The sequence below is a fragment of the Sander lucioperca genome, chromosome 13 (assembly GCF_008315115.2).
Source record: "Sander lucioperca isolate FBNREF2018 chromosome 13, SLUC_FBN_1.2, whole genome shotgun sequence".
In the NCBI taxonomy this organism is placed as follows: domain Eukaryota; kingdom Metazoa; phylum Chordata; class Actinopteri; order Perciformes; family Percidae; genus Sander; species Sander lucioperca.
In genome coordinates, this window is record NC_050185.1 from 440,951 (window position 1) to 457,358 (window position 16,408).

The 16,408-nt window shown below is 42.6% G+C and overlaps 1 protein-coding gene across 20 annotated transcripts in view; it reads left to right on the forward strand.

The window, feature by feature from the left end:
* Positions 1–16,074, forward strand: part of picalma (phosphatidylinositol binding clathrin assembly protein a) — a 40,887-nt gene extending 24,813 nt beyond the window's left edge. For 2 of the 20 annotated variants that reach the window (XM_031310766.2, XM_031310769.2), the window contains 10 exons: positions 2,441–2,526; positions 3,591–3,743; positions 5,357–5,437; positions 5,979–6,089; positions 7,613–7,741; positions 7,954–7,984; positions 8,074–8,173; positions 12,263–12,322; positions 12,803–12,904; positions 14,702–16,074. In XM_031310766.2, the coding sequence (XP_031166626.1) occupies positions 2,441–2,526; positions 3,591–3,743; positions 5,357–5,437; positions 5,979–6,089; positions 7,613–7,741; positions 7,954–7,984; positions 8,074–8,173; positions 12,263–12,322; positions 12,803–12,904; positions 14,702–14,716 (868 nt within the window). In that variant the 3' untranslated portion in view covers positions 14,717–16,074. The remainder of the gene's footprint in view (positions 1–2,440; positions 2,527–3,590; positions 3,744–5,356; positions 5,438–5,978; positions 6,090–7,612; positions 7,742–7,953; positions 7,985–8,073; positions 8,174–12,262; positions 12,323–12,802; positions 12,905–14,701) is intronic. The other 18 variants (XM_031310767.2, XM_031310783.2, XM_031310770.2 and 15 more) reach the window with 12 other exon arrangements.
* Positions 16,075–16,408: the final 334 nt, after the last annotated feature.

The following is a 16,408-nucleotide window of genomic DNA, read 5'->3' on the forward strand; positions in this document are numbered from 1 at the left end:
TGTGTCCTTTCATTTTTTCACTACTCCTACGAATTTTGAGCTATCATCACCAGATTTGGTACAGGACATCTCTTGACCAAGCCGGAAAAGTTACTTTTTTGGATTTTTTATGTTCCATACAGTTTTGCTACAGCTGGCCCTCAAAGTGTGCTTAATGCTGTTAAAGATTGTCCTGAACGCTTAGGGCTATTGCAACCACATTTGTTGGACATGTGTAGATATGTCTGAGTGACCATGTCAAATTTGGTGTAATTTGCCCATCATCATCTTAACTATAAAGGACGGAATCTCTGTCTGTGTATGTATGCATGTATGACTGTCCTTCGCATAGCTCAAGAAGCATTCATCCTATCAACTTCACACTCGGCAGGTGTATTGCTGAGGACCCAAGGGAGTGCAGTGTCGAGTGTGAAGTCAGATGAGCGTTTCTCGAGAACACTGCTAGCAGCACTTTCAGGGGCCAAGCAATCAGCCCTTTCTGAGAGTGCACGCCCCGAACGGCCACTGCAGTGGTTCATTTAATCTTAGACCAGACACTCTTTTGCAGGCGTTTCAAAACTGGGGGATAAAAGCTGAAAGGAGATCAGATAATTCAGATAATTATGTAAATGACAGTCTAATTTAAGCTTAATTCTACTTCTCTCTTCTATTTCTTCACCTTAGTGTTTAATACACACACACACACACACACACACACACACACACACACACACACACACACACACACACACACACACACACACACACACACACACACGTCACCTCTGGTCAATTAATGCAGAGAGAGGGGAGTGCATGCATGTGCGCGCTAGCTGCTATCTACAGTGTGCTAACCTCGTCAATCCAGCTGTATTCTAACGTTAACTTACATCTATCCTTACTAGCTAGGCTCCTACATGCTTGCTAATAACTTACAATACACAAACTAACTCACAGACGGATCTGTCAATGTGTTTGCGAAAGAGGGGGGGATGAGCGAATCAATATGCTGCGCACAGTTCTACAATAGAATTAGATTTTACTCATTTTTAATACTAAAACAAAAATTGAAAATCAATCTGTGGCAGTCAATGTTGATAATGTGGCGGGCCACCACAAATATAATTACTCACCAAAGGGGTCGAAGAGGCGCAATTTTTTTCACAGTGATGCCGCCACAGTAGGTTGAGACAGCTTCACTAGCATTGGCAGTCAAACATGGAGCCGCTAGCCAGTGCACGCCCAGCCCGGGTAGTGCACTTAGCTGAGCAGCGGGCTGAAATAACCTTAGCTGATAAAGTAGAGGCAGAGGAAGAGCGGGCAGCATGCACCGCCTTCTAGTTATTGGCCATGGTTTGTGTCCGCTGTGGCGTTTTTTGACGGCAGGGATCGCCCGGCTTCCCAGCATTCCCAGTTTCTCTTTACTGAGCACTGATAAGTGAAGAAAACAGGCTCCGCCCTCCTACAACTGCGATGGCTGCACCTGTTTGGACGAACGCTTCACATGGGGCTGTCTGCAGACCAACATCTTATTTTACGAAAATAGTTCACTGAAATGTGTTTCTGAAAACATTTTATGCAAGAAATAAGCTGCAGTTGCTGTAGCCTGAATTCAACTTTATGCAAATGAGGAGCGGGCAACTCAACGCCCCACTTCTCTGCAATGAATGGGAAGCGTGGCAGTGGACACGTACAATCACCCAGGGAGGAAACGTCCCCTTCGACCCGAATGCGGGGTCTGGGCCTCACATTGCTAACATTATTAGCTGAAACAATATGGCTAACAGTGTAACATCTGAACCAACCTGAGCATCAGAATGTGCAGTGCTTAAAGAAGAAGGGGCCATATACATTTTACGCCCTTTATTGATAAAATAAGAGCGTTGTTGGTGGTGCTGCCATCTCCCGAAGATAGTGGCACGAACCAGCCCGAAGCCCACGTTGCGGGGATTGTGAATTCTGACATGGACGTACCGTTTCTTTGCATCTTTCCTCGTCAGAAGTCGGAATTTCCCAATTTCCAAGAACAATGAAGCGCAGCATAATCGTCAGTGACAAGCTAACACCCCGTGGCGGAGGACGGAACATAACCGGAACGCAGCACAGACGCGCCCGGTGGAAAATCAGGGTTAAACGTTTCAAAATGGTTTACAGTATCTGAGTTCTCTAAGATTAGAAACTTTGATTCCTGTTTATAAACTAGGGCGCTGCAGCAGCACTACTGATAACAGTAGAAGCACAAGAAAATGCGGGGGGGGGGAGTGAATATACTTATGCAAATAGGGGGCAACGTAACATACTAACAATTTTAAGACCAGAATTTGTACCCCGAGATAAGAATGAATAAAAAATATCTTTGTGTTACCGTTCATTGCTCAGGACAAAACTGCAGTCATATTGTTTTTCTTCTAATAGCAATGTTTTGTCTCCATGCCCATGGTTTCCTGCTGATTCCCTCCAGCACCTCCAAGGCAGCCAATGAACTGCTGGACCTGCAGCCAGCTTTCCAGCAGCCACTGCCTCTCTCCACCAGCAACACATGGGGAGGTGAGAGCTTCGCTCTTCTTCACAACACTTCAGTCCTGCCTGTTTCCACATTTACAAACACACACACACACACACACGTCACATACTTATTAGCACACACACATATCTCTACCATTCCCCTCAGTACACACATTCCGTAGTATGATTCCTATGTACCTATGATTAAATATTGTATATATGAATACAGAAAAACAGAATTAAAGACGAGCGGAGAATACAACTCGGGTATTAGTAATGGTAAGTTTAAAGTGTAAGGTGTTGGCCATATATTTTGAACTATAGTTGATGTTGAACTTTTTCTGTTGCGTGCTTTTCACTCCAGTGTCATATCATAAGGTATGTAAATACTTGACGGATGACAGCAGTGTTTGCCTGCAATTTAAGATATTAGTGAGCAGACTAAAAGTAAAGTTTCAGATTAGGCCACACGTAACTTAAGTTATTTATTGTAGGGGGAAAGCTTTTCAAAAGTAAGAGTTAAGGCACATTTGATTCTTACTAATTATTGTCTGACAAAGATCAACATTTTGACTCTTGTCAAATGCAATAAGAGCTTGTAAGTAAATGGCAATGCTATATAATTACAGTATCTGCCATATGATTGCCTTGTTCATGTTTGCACTTATTGTATTATTAGTAACTGGTAACATTGGTAAGATTCTCCAAATTGACTTGTTCTGAACACAAACATCATATACAGCTATATGCTGTATTGATATCCAGAGACACTATATGTGTCTTTGGATATCACCCCGTGTGCTGGACTCTGACCATTCTGATAATGACGACTCTTAACCTGTGGACTGGTTGTGATAAAGCTGATCGTCAGACAGGAAATATGGGCCAATAAGAGCTGTGCAACAGAGTGCATGACATCAGCCTGTCTGTATCTTTAACACTGTTTTAATCCTTCTCACCTCCATCACTGACATTTTTTCCCTTGTACATCATCTTGCATGCACTTTTTTTAACTTCTCTTAAAATGTTCTCACCTTCCTCTCCACCATAATCTCTCTGTTCCTTCTTTTTGTCTTGTCTTTCTTTTCCCCCCTTGGATCACTCAGAACCTTTCACCTCTGCTGCAGAAGCTGTGGAGGAATCCATTCCCAACTCAAACCCTTTCCTCACACTACCTATTGTCGATGCTGTCCACCTGTCCACAGCGTCCTCGGACGCTGGCAGCCTGTCCTCTAGGACTCCTAGCCATGAAGTGTTTGGTGGGATTGTTTTGCCGCATCTTCTCTTTTCTTTTACAGTCCAGCTTTCATTTTGTGACCACACAACATGTTAATGTGCTGTACTGATGTAACTAGTCACATAACGTCATCCTGGCTGATTTTTTTATGTAATTTAAGATAGTTATGGAGTTAATACATAGAGGTATATTTCAGAGCAGTAGGGAAAAAGAGGGTCACTGGTCAAAACATTGCCTGACACTTTTCTCACATTCATCCAAGATTTGGCATGCTGCCCCTACACCAAATATGTGTTTCCTTCCACAATCAGGCTAAGTTCACTTAACTCTCTTTGATTAAGGCTGTTATATCTTTTATTTGCTCTCTGTCTTTCTGTTTGTATTTCAAAGGCCAAAAGCCTTGTTGCATGAATGTCCATCTTGGTCTTTCTCCAGATCATTACGATAACTTTTTTGACTCAAACGTTTCTCTGGCATCGTTTTTTTCTTCTTTTTTTTTTTTATCAGATTTTCAATTTCTAAATACAGTACATAACAATCCACCCTCCCCACCCCATCCCCTGCTGGTTGTTTTTATATACTACAATAATAAGAATGTTGTGTTAGCTTGCATTACAATAGTATATTGTTGTATTTAAGATTGGGCACTACAGGAGTCAGAGAGCCAGTTTGTAATTTGGTCAAAAACAAAGTCTTTTGCCGTTTCTTGAATTTGTCTGCCGATTTTGGCTTCAGCCCTTACCGACAGAAGTTCCCAAATCTAGTCATCATTAGACATTTTTGTTCATCTTCAGTGGTTTCATGCAAGCTTTATGGTAGAAACGTCATAAACTCACCCACTCACTCGTTGTGAATTTTCCGCACAATGACCTGCTCTGTTCACACAATCGGACATTACACAGACTTTTTAGTGGCAGGGTAAAGTCCATTTAATGTCCTCTCCAACTGATCTGGACATTTGCGTTCTCACATACAGCTCCTCTGGGTAATGTCTAAATCATTTCAGGTTTGCAGTGCATCTGTGAAAGGGGCTTTTAGTTATGTGAAAGAACAACAGAGAGAAACGAAAAGAAAGAGAAACTTATTCAAGATGGAAGCCATCGATGGACATCATTTTTGCAGGATTTTTGCTCACTCCGTCCCAAACCGGAAGTCGATAGGAACAATTATTACAGGTACAGACAACTGTCTGGCTTCTAGATTACTGACATGAGAGTAGTGAGATGTTTTGTAACATTTGTGAATTGTCATGAGTAGAACTAGATTGACACGAGTGTTAACACAGAACATTCCTGCTAAACATGCCGACTTTCTTCCTCTCTGCCTTCTGCAAGCCTATGGTTGTGAGTCTGCAATGTTTTGTGGTAAGCCACTAGTTGTATGCTGCCCTGAATTTTGTCCTGTATTTAGTCTAGCCATGTGATGAGTGCCGGCTTCCTCCGCTTTTGTCCTGCAAATCCTGATCTTTGTTTTTTCTCTGTTAGAAATTCATTCCCACAGTTGCTTGGCTTCCTTGCTGCCCTTTCACTGCTGTAGTTTTTCTGGTCTCATATCTTCATAATCTTCTCCTCTCTTCCTCCCTCTTCTTTCTCTGTCTGGTTCCTTTGCATGTCTGCTGTTGTTGCTGTGTGTCAGACTCCTTCTGTGGGCCAAGCCCTTACAACACCACTCCACTCTTCCAATCTGAGTCCCCAGCTGTTGCTGGTCTATTCAGAGGTAGGTATTCCCAGGTTGATCAAGGTGTTACAAGTAGTGATATCACAAGTATCGGATCGGAGCCGATATGGGCATTTTTTTACTGATCGAGGATTGCATTCACCCCGATTACCTTACTCCGGTCATTTATATCAGCTAGTGATCGCCACCTTTAATCACACGCCCTGCGCCACAGATGCACCGCCAGACTGCCTGGATGCCTGCACTTTCAAACCAAGGGGTAACAAAGTCTTTCTTAGTCTTCCGTGTTAGAGAAGCGGACTCAAATTACTCTAATTCTCGGAGTAAACACAAGAAGAAAATCTAAGATTGACTATTAAGCACAAGAAGCGTCAATAAGTGTAGTTTTTGTTGTCCAGCGGGGAACTTGAAAATGTTTATTTTTTGGTTGTGATTTTTAAATAGTATTGTGAAATACTTATAGACTGATTTTTGCTTTCCTAGTTGGTGTAGGTTTACCTGCTTGTGTTGGGAGGAACAGATGTATTGTGGTGTCAATATTTATTTACTGATAGTACATTTTCTTTTTTTGCCACAACAGGGTTTACAGGCTCCCCAACACCCCAGCAGCCACAGAACCCTCGAGGCCTTAATGTTGACTTTGAGTCAGTATTTGGCAACAACACCAATGCTAACAACATGGATTCTACAGGTAAGTGTTGTGCTCCTACATGCACTGCCATTTTATCTTCCCATTGGCCTTTAGGAGCCAGCAGACCTCATGTACTCTGCTGCCACCTGAAGGTCGGGGGGACAGATTGCACATTCATTGGCTTATTTTGAGGCGATGGAAAATCAAATGTGCTGGACTTTGAATTGTTTGTGGACTATGAATGTTCTGAGCAAGCATATCCCCAATTAGTCACTAATTTGACCGATTATTGTGATTTGACTGATTACTGACTGAGAGAGAGAGAGAGATATATATAAATATACAACTAAGCGATATCTGCTGCCTTACGTTAGACACACAGCTCCACTCGCTCAATGCAGCAGCTTTGACCATCTGTGGCACAGTAGCCTACAGTAGCGTTGATGTGACGTGTAACCAATCAGATAGTGATGTGGGCGGGACATTGAGAAAGGCTGTAGAGTGGTGACTACAGACAGAAACCGGCAGCTGCATCAGCATGAAAGTAGTACATCTTTTACTTAATATTATTTATTTATAGTTGTAACAGTGAAAACACAACAGACGCGTAAGCGTCACGTATTGCAGCGTAGCGCAGCTATTTTCATTTCAGCTCCCATGTTATCCAATCTGGCCGTTCATACCGGGTGCGTAGTGTCCGCGTCAGCCTGCGTACTGCAGCAATCGTTTCGGCGTCACCTCTATTTCTTGCACGAGACGCGAGCGAATGTGTCAAGCCAGGCAGGTAATCGCATACAGGAAGACCACAGTGCAGCCGGATACTTTATAAAAATAAAACATTTCAAAATAAAACACCCAGGTCCATTGTGATTTTGGCTGTCTTGACTTCTCACAGCGAGACACGTGATCAGGCACATGGAGAGAGAGACACACACACACACAAACACACACACACACACACACACACACACACACACACACACATACACACACACACTTACCACCGTTTTCCCCACTGATCCTGTCTCTTTCTATCAGAGAGAGAGAGAGAGAGAGAGAGATGTGATGGATTATTTGAGGAAATCCCATTCATTGTGATTAATGAGAAAATAATCTTATCTTAGATAACCATGGTCACTGGTATGTGATTGAGGTTAAAGACTAGTTCACCCTTTGCGTCTTAGTGCATGGTAATATTATACCAACATATAATCATTATTAATTTGGCAAGAATAAATTGCTACATTTGTCACCTTGAATATCTATTACACACTTATTGTTTGTACTGTACACCCTCACTGAGTTCTAGGCTGCTCACAGTCTCACATCATTGTTTTTTCTCTTCTCCCTTGTTCTGGGGTTAAACACACACTTTCTGGCGCCTTGGCTTATTGCATGGCATATGCATGACTGGGTGAGTTGTCTCAACACACACTCCTCTCACACAGTCTTGGCTTGATGAGTTTTTTCTGCCCTGCTTCCTGCCTCATCAACGCTAAACATTCTCTCTCTGTCCTTGTGTGTGCCATTTATGTACTGTCCTGTGTTTGTCTTTCCCTTTGTCCTGCCCCCTTTTGATTAAGATGTTTTAGGTGATATCCTCAAACCCACAGTGGCATCCTCACTCAATCAGGGCATGACCCTGAACGGCCAACAGGCCCACAAACTGGTATCCAGCGACCTGGACTCGTCACTGGCCAATCTTGTTGGCAGTAAGTTCCCTTTTTTTTAAGACCATGACTGCAAACATTTAATAAATATAACTAGTTGTGCTATAAGCAGACTATTAGAACATAAATATCACATGTGTCAAATTTGCATAAAATGTAAACATTACAGGGAAAATGAATTGTATGCCTTGTGTAAATTAGGTGTGTTGTTTTTGTGACTGTGCATTCATGCCATTGCTTCTATCGTCTTTTAGATCTGGGAATTGGCAACGGCACGTCAAAGAAGTAAATGCACTCACTTAATATTTAACTTCCTATCCCTAATAGTGCATATTATACATAAATGAATGAACATTTTTACTTGACCTCTGTAGTGATCTTCACTGGAGTCAGCCTGGTGAGAGGAAGCTGACAGGTGGAAACAACTGGCAACCCAAGACGGCTCCTAATACCACCTGGAACCCTGCAGCCATGGTAGGGCTCTCATCTATCTGCACCTGTCTAGTTTAATCCCCCAGCCAGTAACTCCCCTGGAAAACAAATGAGTTGGGCAAGAATGATTTTTATGCCGCCTTTTATGGCAGTTGGTCTTCTTTATAGTCCTGTAAGTCCTACGAATGTGGCACCTTCAGTTATCCGTAATCCAAATGAATCAAATTTACCACCATTTTGACTGTCACAAACTTAATTACCCGTAACCTGGAGCTTCCCATAATTTCAGCTTTTAAGAACCTGTAAGACTTTTTGTGCTAGGTCCTGCCTTGCGTATTTGCGGTGTTTTACAAACCAAAACGTTGAGGATATACATCACCAGAGGCCTGTACTACGAATCAAGATCAACATGCCCTGGATTTATTTCAGTTACCCGTCTTCACCTAACCTAACAACCGCAGTCCCGCATAAGCTGTGTCACGACGCTGGTTAACAACTAGTTCAGTCAACCGAGGGTTTCCCAATCCAGCGGCACCCGCGTTCACATAAAAGAGGCATGAAGCATGATCAATCACAAACATCTACCAGAGCCGCATATTTTACATCAGAAGAGCAAACTATAATTCTACATAAATATGAAGAACACAGACACTGTTTTAAACCGGAAGGAAAGCTGGCAAAAAAACAGCCGACGCTGTAAATGCGTAAATCCCAACGCTTATCAATATCACTTCCCCATCAGTCAGGACCAAGATCTGACCATAATTACACTTGTGCTTTCCATAAACTGTCGTTGCTTTAGCCTATTATTTCAGTTGCAACCCTGGCAGTGAGAAGCGATCGTGAGAGCAAATAAAATATATATAAACATAATTCAAACCGATGTGTGCATTGGGAACACACAGCTCAAGAAGCCGACAAATAGCCTATATGTAATTCCCTCCCCTGAAAATCTATATCTTTCATAAAGATACCCATCGGGGAATGTTAACGTTAATGTTTCTCTAAATGTTTTAACTTTTTATGAGAGCACCTCTCTCTCTCTGCGCACCGAGCTCCACCTGATCTTCTAAGAACGGTGACGCCGTAATCAATCGAGTATTGATTGGTCAGTAGGCGGTACTTTTACACCGGTTGATCTCTAATCTCCAACATAACCTGCTCCCAACCAGGTATTCAGCATATGTTACCACGGCGATTGAACCCGGTAACAAGTGGTCCACCGTTGTGATACACAAAACCCTGGGTCGAACCTGAAGTTACCTCGTTAACGCCAAATCTTGCGTCATAGTACAGGTTCTGGACAGACATAATCATTTTCTGAGTGAGTGAGTTTTTGTTTGACTGCTGCAAATTCGGAATCTATCACTCTAAGGACAGAGTATTCAGTCAGGAAGGGCATCTGAGTAAAACCTATGGCAAATCAAACATGCGGATCATATACCAACTAGATGGAAACAGATGATCTGCTGTGGCGACCCATAACAGGCGGCTGCGGAAAGAAGAAGACAGAGGAGGAAGGACTGATAATGACTGCTCTTCCTTTTTTATCTAAACTTCACTCAGCATTTTAATATCAGGAAGATTATTCCTTTTGTTAACTGATGTGAACATATTCATGCCCATTCAAGTTGTAGATTGCGATTTTCATTCTGTGCAATTACATAACTGCAAAAACTGTGCGATTTAAGTAAACAAAAAGGTGTGCTGTGTGTGCGTGACACTCTAGTCTCTGTGTCTGCGGTCTCCACATTGTAACAGCCTTCACTTTACCGACAGTATTAACAACAGATGAAGCCACGGTAGCTTAAGAAGCTTGGTGTTTTATTGTTCTCTGTTTACTGACTTTACACCGCTTACCGCTCGCTCTCCTCGCTTCACCACTCAGTCATCACCGCCTGCCGTTTTCGCTTTCATTAATGCCTGATTTATGCTCCTGTTTTTAATCTACGTTGAATCTGCCCTCTGAATTACGCTACCCCATGGATGTATTAAGCTCTAAACTATAAAGTAACAACGTCCACCACAGATATGACCGGTGTGTTTAGGCTGCTTAGTTTCATACAGTCTATGGTTTAGGCAGTAGCGCGCGTGTCGTGTATGGTCACGTGAGAATCGGACGTGTAGAGGGTTTCAGAGCATGCAGACTTTAAGAAGAGGTTGTACAAATTATATTTTGTAACTTAATCAATAGTTAGTATATTACACCCATCCCAGATTCATTATTCCGTTATATCGCAATGGCTTTGTGCAGCCCTGTTGTAAATGTAGAAGAATAAAAAGATCTCCAACTCTGGCTGCCTAAAATAACCTATCTATCCACTGTCAGCATTGTAAAACCTTACACCTTTTATTGACCAATGTGGACCAAGGACCGTGTTGCATCTAGGACTGCGACTACCGACTATTTTGTTAATCCATTAATCTGTTGATTATTACTTCAATTAATTGATTATCAATCAGATAAAAAGTGCACCTGCGCCCATCTTTGCGCCTATGGGCGTGCTGGTCTAACAGGGAGGTGTGTTCAGGTGCATTCTGGGCGTGCTGGTCTTACAGGGAGGTGTGTTCAGGTGCATTCTGGGCGTATTGCTATCTTGAGGCAAAACCTGGTCTAAAGTCAATAACGCAGCATTTCATTGTTATTTTAACAGCACATTAGTAAAATGCTCCTAGGCTCGTGCACAGCGCGCGCGCACTATGCTTGTTACACACACAGGGACGCACAGCAGCACACACACACACACACACATGCAAAAGATTACAAATAAAAATATTACGGTGCAAATCCTCCATCATAATGGCAATGCTCCAAGGTCCAAACGCGCCTGGCTTTTAAAGGGAATGGGAGATGATCTCTGATTGATTTATTGCATGTTACGCCCAAAACACACCTCTGATTAATGAAGACACTAAGTACAACCCTTTTGAACCATGCGCCCGGCGCACGGACCCTTTTTTCCACCGCTAAACAAGCAAAAGTGGATTCGTACACGCCCTAAAGGCACCTGCGCCAGGCGCTTCACGCCGTGCATTTAGATCGTTAAAATAGGGCCCTCTGAAGCACACAGGGAAACGGCACACACAATGACAGAATAATAAAAGAAATTGAGTAACAACATAACATGGCGTGGGCTATGACGGTTTCTAGTGTTAAAATGATAACCCCTAACGTGATGCAAAAAAAAACCCCATGCGTTCCTTATTGACCATCTGAGGAACGCTGAGTGAGATGTTCCTGAAACAAACCAAACATTGTCGGTGGGGAAGAATTCTGAAGGAGAGCCATCGATGCAATGAAACGAGCACAGTCTGTGATGAAAGCACCAGTTTTGGCACCAGCGTCATGTCTGACTCACTTGTGCCTCCCTTGCCAATGACTGAATAGTTAATGAAATGTATCCTTCCCGAGAGGGCTGAACGTTAGACAAATCTGGGTTTGTTAGCACTGCAGGGGCTGTTGGAGAAGGAAGGGAAAGGAAAGGGTCTGTACTATTTTCTCTCTAATCTCTTTCCACCAGGAGCACCTGCCAGTAACTAACTTCTGCCAGGACTCATCCCACTCTCCTTTTTGCTTTCCTTTACCTCTGTCTGTCATTCTCCTGTTATAGAAATCTGATAAGATTAGAAGCCCTTAACGGGTTTTGGTAGTAGTTGACACATTTTCAGCAGAAAGTTTCACTGTCTCGTGGCATAAATGTTGTTTCCATGTTGTTTCTGTGAAAATCATAATGTTGCAGTCCATGAGTGGTGATCCACAGCTTAGGTTCATCCATTTTGTTCTCCAGAGACCGTACATTGGTGAGGAAATGATAGCCAATAAGGAGTTAGCTTTAGTCAAACATTAGCCCCTCTCTCTTCCCTGGTCTATGTTTACGGTCTCGACCCCGCCTGCGAGCACTTCGGGCTGGCGGACGTCGGTCGGTAGCCCCCGTCAGTGTTGCAGTACTCCATCTTGTCACAGAATCAACCGCATAGACACATTCCTGAATAGATTAATTTTAGTTGCTGTATTAAAATGCACGCTGAAGTCTAACTTGAGTTTGATAATCTAATAATAAACAGTGAGTTGGGTTTGGTTGTGTCCTGATTCTGTAGAAGGAATCATCTTGTCTTTTTATGTCACCTCAGGCACCATCTGTCATGGCATTCCCTGCAACCACACCGACAGGCATGATGGCATATGCAATGGTAAGTCAACACACACACACACACACACACACACACACACACACACAGACTCTGGCAGCATGCAAGGAGATGTTCTTATATATTAATTAGTGTGTGTGTGGTGTGCAGTATTCTGAAAAGTATCCAACATGTACAGTATTTATTTTATCTTTAAACACGAGTGTTAGTACTTTCATGTGCTGTCTTTGAGGGAATAAATCAGTATCTGAGAGAGGAGTCTGTTCACTGAATGACAGTAAATGTGTCGCCTTCTGCCAGCACGCCGGGCTGAAATGAGTCCTTTAAAGGCTACAGCAGGAGTGATGAGTGATGATGCTCAGTCGTGTCATCCTCACTGAACAGGCTGGTTTCCTTCAGTACCACAGAGTTGTTTTCAGTGCAGATGGAAATGGCAGCAACTCCCCGTTGAACCTTATTTTGGGAGGTGTTTTTGTGGGTTTAGGTTGTATAATCCATCCTTGCTGCGTTTTCTTTTCTCAGCCTCCCCACATGGGGTCCATGATGATGACGCAGCCCACTATGATGTACACCCAGCCTGTGATGAGGCCAGCCAACCCCTTTGGCCCCAGTCCAGGTGCACAGGTAATAGATGTCCACATCTACAATGTCCCACTCCTTCCACATCTGGGCTCAGTGACCCAGCCTGTCTGAACCAGAGAAACTCAACAGCAAGTGAAATATTCCACATAGGTTGAGAGTTTATTTGTGTGGGTCCAAGCTCTCAAATCTGACCCTCTCCATTAGGCTTGTGCTGATTGGCGATAGTATCATATATTTACAACTGAATGTTGGTTTTGCCGACACCAGCGGTTTTAAATAACTTACAGAACTAAGAACTGACTTCAAAATATGTTAACAGTAGAAATGTGTTTATTCACCCATAAACTATTAACAATAATCAAATTCGGATAACAAGTAACATACTCAAAATCGATGAATGAAAGTTGTTACTTTATTCCTTGACACTAAGACTTAAAGTCGCCCATGGTGGCGTTTCACTGGCATGCTGTGATGTAACTCCCCCACCCCTTCTGACTCCTACCTTATCTCGGTGATCTTGGGTAACCACGATTGGACGATATGAAAATGGAAACGATCGCTCGACCCGACTCTCCATTTCTCTGCTGTTCTGTTTTCATCCTCTCCTCTATGACAAAACCCCTTTCACACAGCTTGTTCAAGTCAGGACTGTTGCGCGGTTATTCCGCCTCGCCTTCTGTATTCTTCTTCATCTCGCTTCTGGAATGCTATCTTAAATCACACAATGGGGCAGCATTATGCCAGCATTGTTTGGCTCAGTGTCAAAAAGCAAAGCCCCAATAGCTAGTGTTCTTTACGGCAGTGTTGCGGAATCTCTTTGTAAAAGAGGCTTCAGTCACCCACAATCCTAGTCCTTCCAGTCTCAGCCCCCTCAGAGCTGCAGGGAAAGGACCTCTCTCTGCAGAATTTCTTATACCACTCGTATGTAATTGCAACTCCAGGTCCCAAGTGTGTCGACAAAATGGACATTTATTTCTATTTAGTTTGAGCAGAACTGGCTGTGAAATCACAGATTTTGGTGCCAGTCACAACCCTTTCCTGTGAAATGCCATAACACTTGACTCCCCAGCTGGCTGCTTTGCATCCTATGCATCTATTTCTTGTCTCCTGCAGGAAACCAAAGCGGTAACACTTTACTTGAAGGTATCTACATAAGAGTGACATGACACTATCATGAACACATGACACTGTCATGAACACATGACACTGTCATGACACAGTCATGACACATGAACCCTAACCATAACTTGTCATGACAAAAACCGAATGACACGTTCATGATAGTGTCATGTCACTCTTATATAGATACCTTCAAGTAAAGTGTAACCACCAAAGCTCTACTTGCTCAAGACTAGGGTCATGATGAAATGCAACAGTTTGAGAATTACACTTGTTCCACAAAGGCATGATATCCATGTCCATGGACTTATTAAAAAGTTAAGTTGTTGTAACATGCCTTGGCAATAGCATTACATAGCAACAGGACAAAATCAAAATGTCTGATTCATTGTCTGAAACAAAAAAAGGCTGCCGTTGATGTGATCCATCAGGTGATATTACAGACAAATTTCTCTAAGAATAAATAATTTATTACAGAGTATCTGAGAAATGAACTTAAAATAACCAGCAATACTAGTCTCTTGTGATTTGGAGCTATTATTTTGCAATCCAAGCTTTATTTTGCCTTGTTGGAGCATTTTAGCATTTTATTTATGTACATAGAGAATTAGTTTGGAGACTCATTAGAAGTCTGGATACTGGTCTTGCATTACTGGGACTGAAACTGTTTTTCAGGTTTAAAAAAAAAAAAGTGTTGACAGTTTTTTTGTGTCCTACCAGATGCAGTTTATGTAACCTGAAAGGTGGGCGGGTCTTTCCCATCTGAAGATGATTCACGAAGTCAACTATCCAAGCACTGTCTCTGAGAATTAAAGGCCCAAATAAGACTTATTGAATAAAATCTGGGAGCAGCTCTGACCATCTCAGAGAGGCATCACAGCGGACATTGTGCCCATCTAGTCATGTCGAAGTCACAGAAGGAGAAGAAGAGTGCGTGCTGCCATTCAAAACCATGTGGACAGGAATCAGCCCCTACTTTATAGAAACACAACACCCGAGAGAATCACTGTTTATGTACCTGGGGAAAAAACAGTCAGGTTGTCACACATACGCTATTTGAGTTGTCTTTTTTTGTTCCTCTTTCTCCAGGTGAGGCTGGGAGAGTCACTTCTTTTGATTATCAATCAATGGTTACCTTCTTAAAGCATCCCCAAATTAGGAAAACAATTGCAAACTCCTCTTTATACCACACTTTTGTATGTATTGTTTGTAGTAGACATTCCTTGTGTATTGCTTGTATTTATTCATGATTACCTACAGAGAAGATGACAAGAAAAGTAAATGTAACTAGTCACCGACCTCCCCCTTGTGGAAGGTCTTCAGGTTTATACATGGGTATGATTGATTGTAGAATTGGATTTTGAGTGATTGAGATGATTTTTTTTTTTTAAAAGAGGTTAATATAAAGTTTAAAGAGATGACCCATTTTGCTGTTGGGGCACTAAATACTCTCTGTACTCGCATGATGCCTTGTATAGTTATCTGTGGCTCCAGGGGTCACACTGAGGATCTGTATGAACGTTATAATTCATTAACACCGTCAAATCGGTGGTGGGGTCGATTTCTACAAATTTGGCGAGGGAACATTTTTCACAACAGCAGAAGCACTACATTTTGTTATCGAGGCAGCATAATCATTGGAAAGGAATCTGCATTTATGCTTTTGTCGCTTTTGGCATGCCATTTATTCTTACATTTAACAAAGCTCCTGGCTGCCCTTTTCCAACCTGAATGTGCAGGGTCCCTTTCATGCTCAGATCATGTTTCCATAGGCGAGCACTGGGGCATTTAGGACAATGTGGGGGCAAAGGGAAGCATTGGGTGTAGGCTTAGGTCAGAATGGTAACGGAGGGGTGGGTGGGGATGGGGTGGTGTAGAGAGGTCTAGTTGTTCAGGAGAATAGAGCACTGTTGATCGGTGCTTTGTGTATATAAAACTTTTCCTGCCAATCAGTGGTTGAGTGCAGGTGTGAAAGATGGTTTGAACATAAAAGTGGCCCTGGATCCATTAACTGAGCACATTTGCTGCATTGTCCCTGCAGATTATATTTTTGTTTGTTTGATTTTTCCAATAAAGTGCAAGCTTCCACACTTCTTTTGCTCCGTATTGATCTATCAAAAGAAAGACTCTTATGAAATACACTCACCTAAAGGATTATTAGGAACACCCTACTAATAGCGTGTTTGACCCCCTTTCACCTTCAGAACTGCCTTAATTCTTTGTGGCATTGATTCAACAAGGTGCTGGAAGCAGTCTCTAGAAATGTTGGCCCATATTGATAGGATAGCATTCCCCGCACCATTACACCACCACCAACAGCCTGCACAGTGGTAACAAGGCATGACGGATCCATGTTCTCATTCTGTTTACGCCAAATTCTGACTCTACCATCTGAATGTCTCAACAGAAATCGAGACTCATCAGACC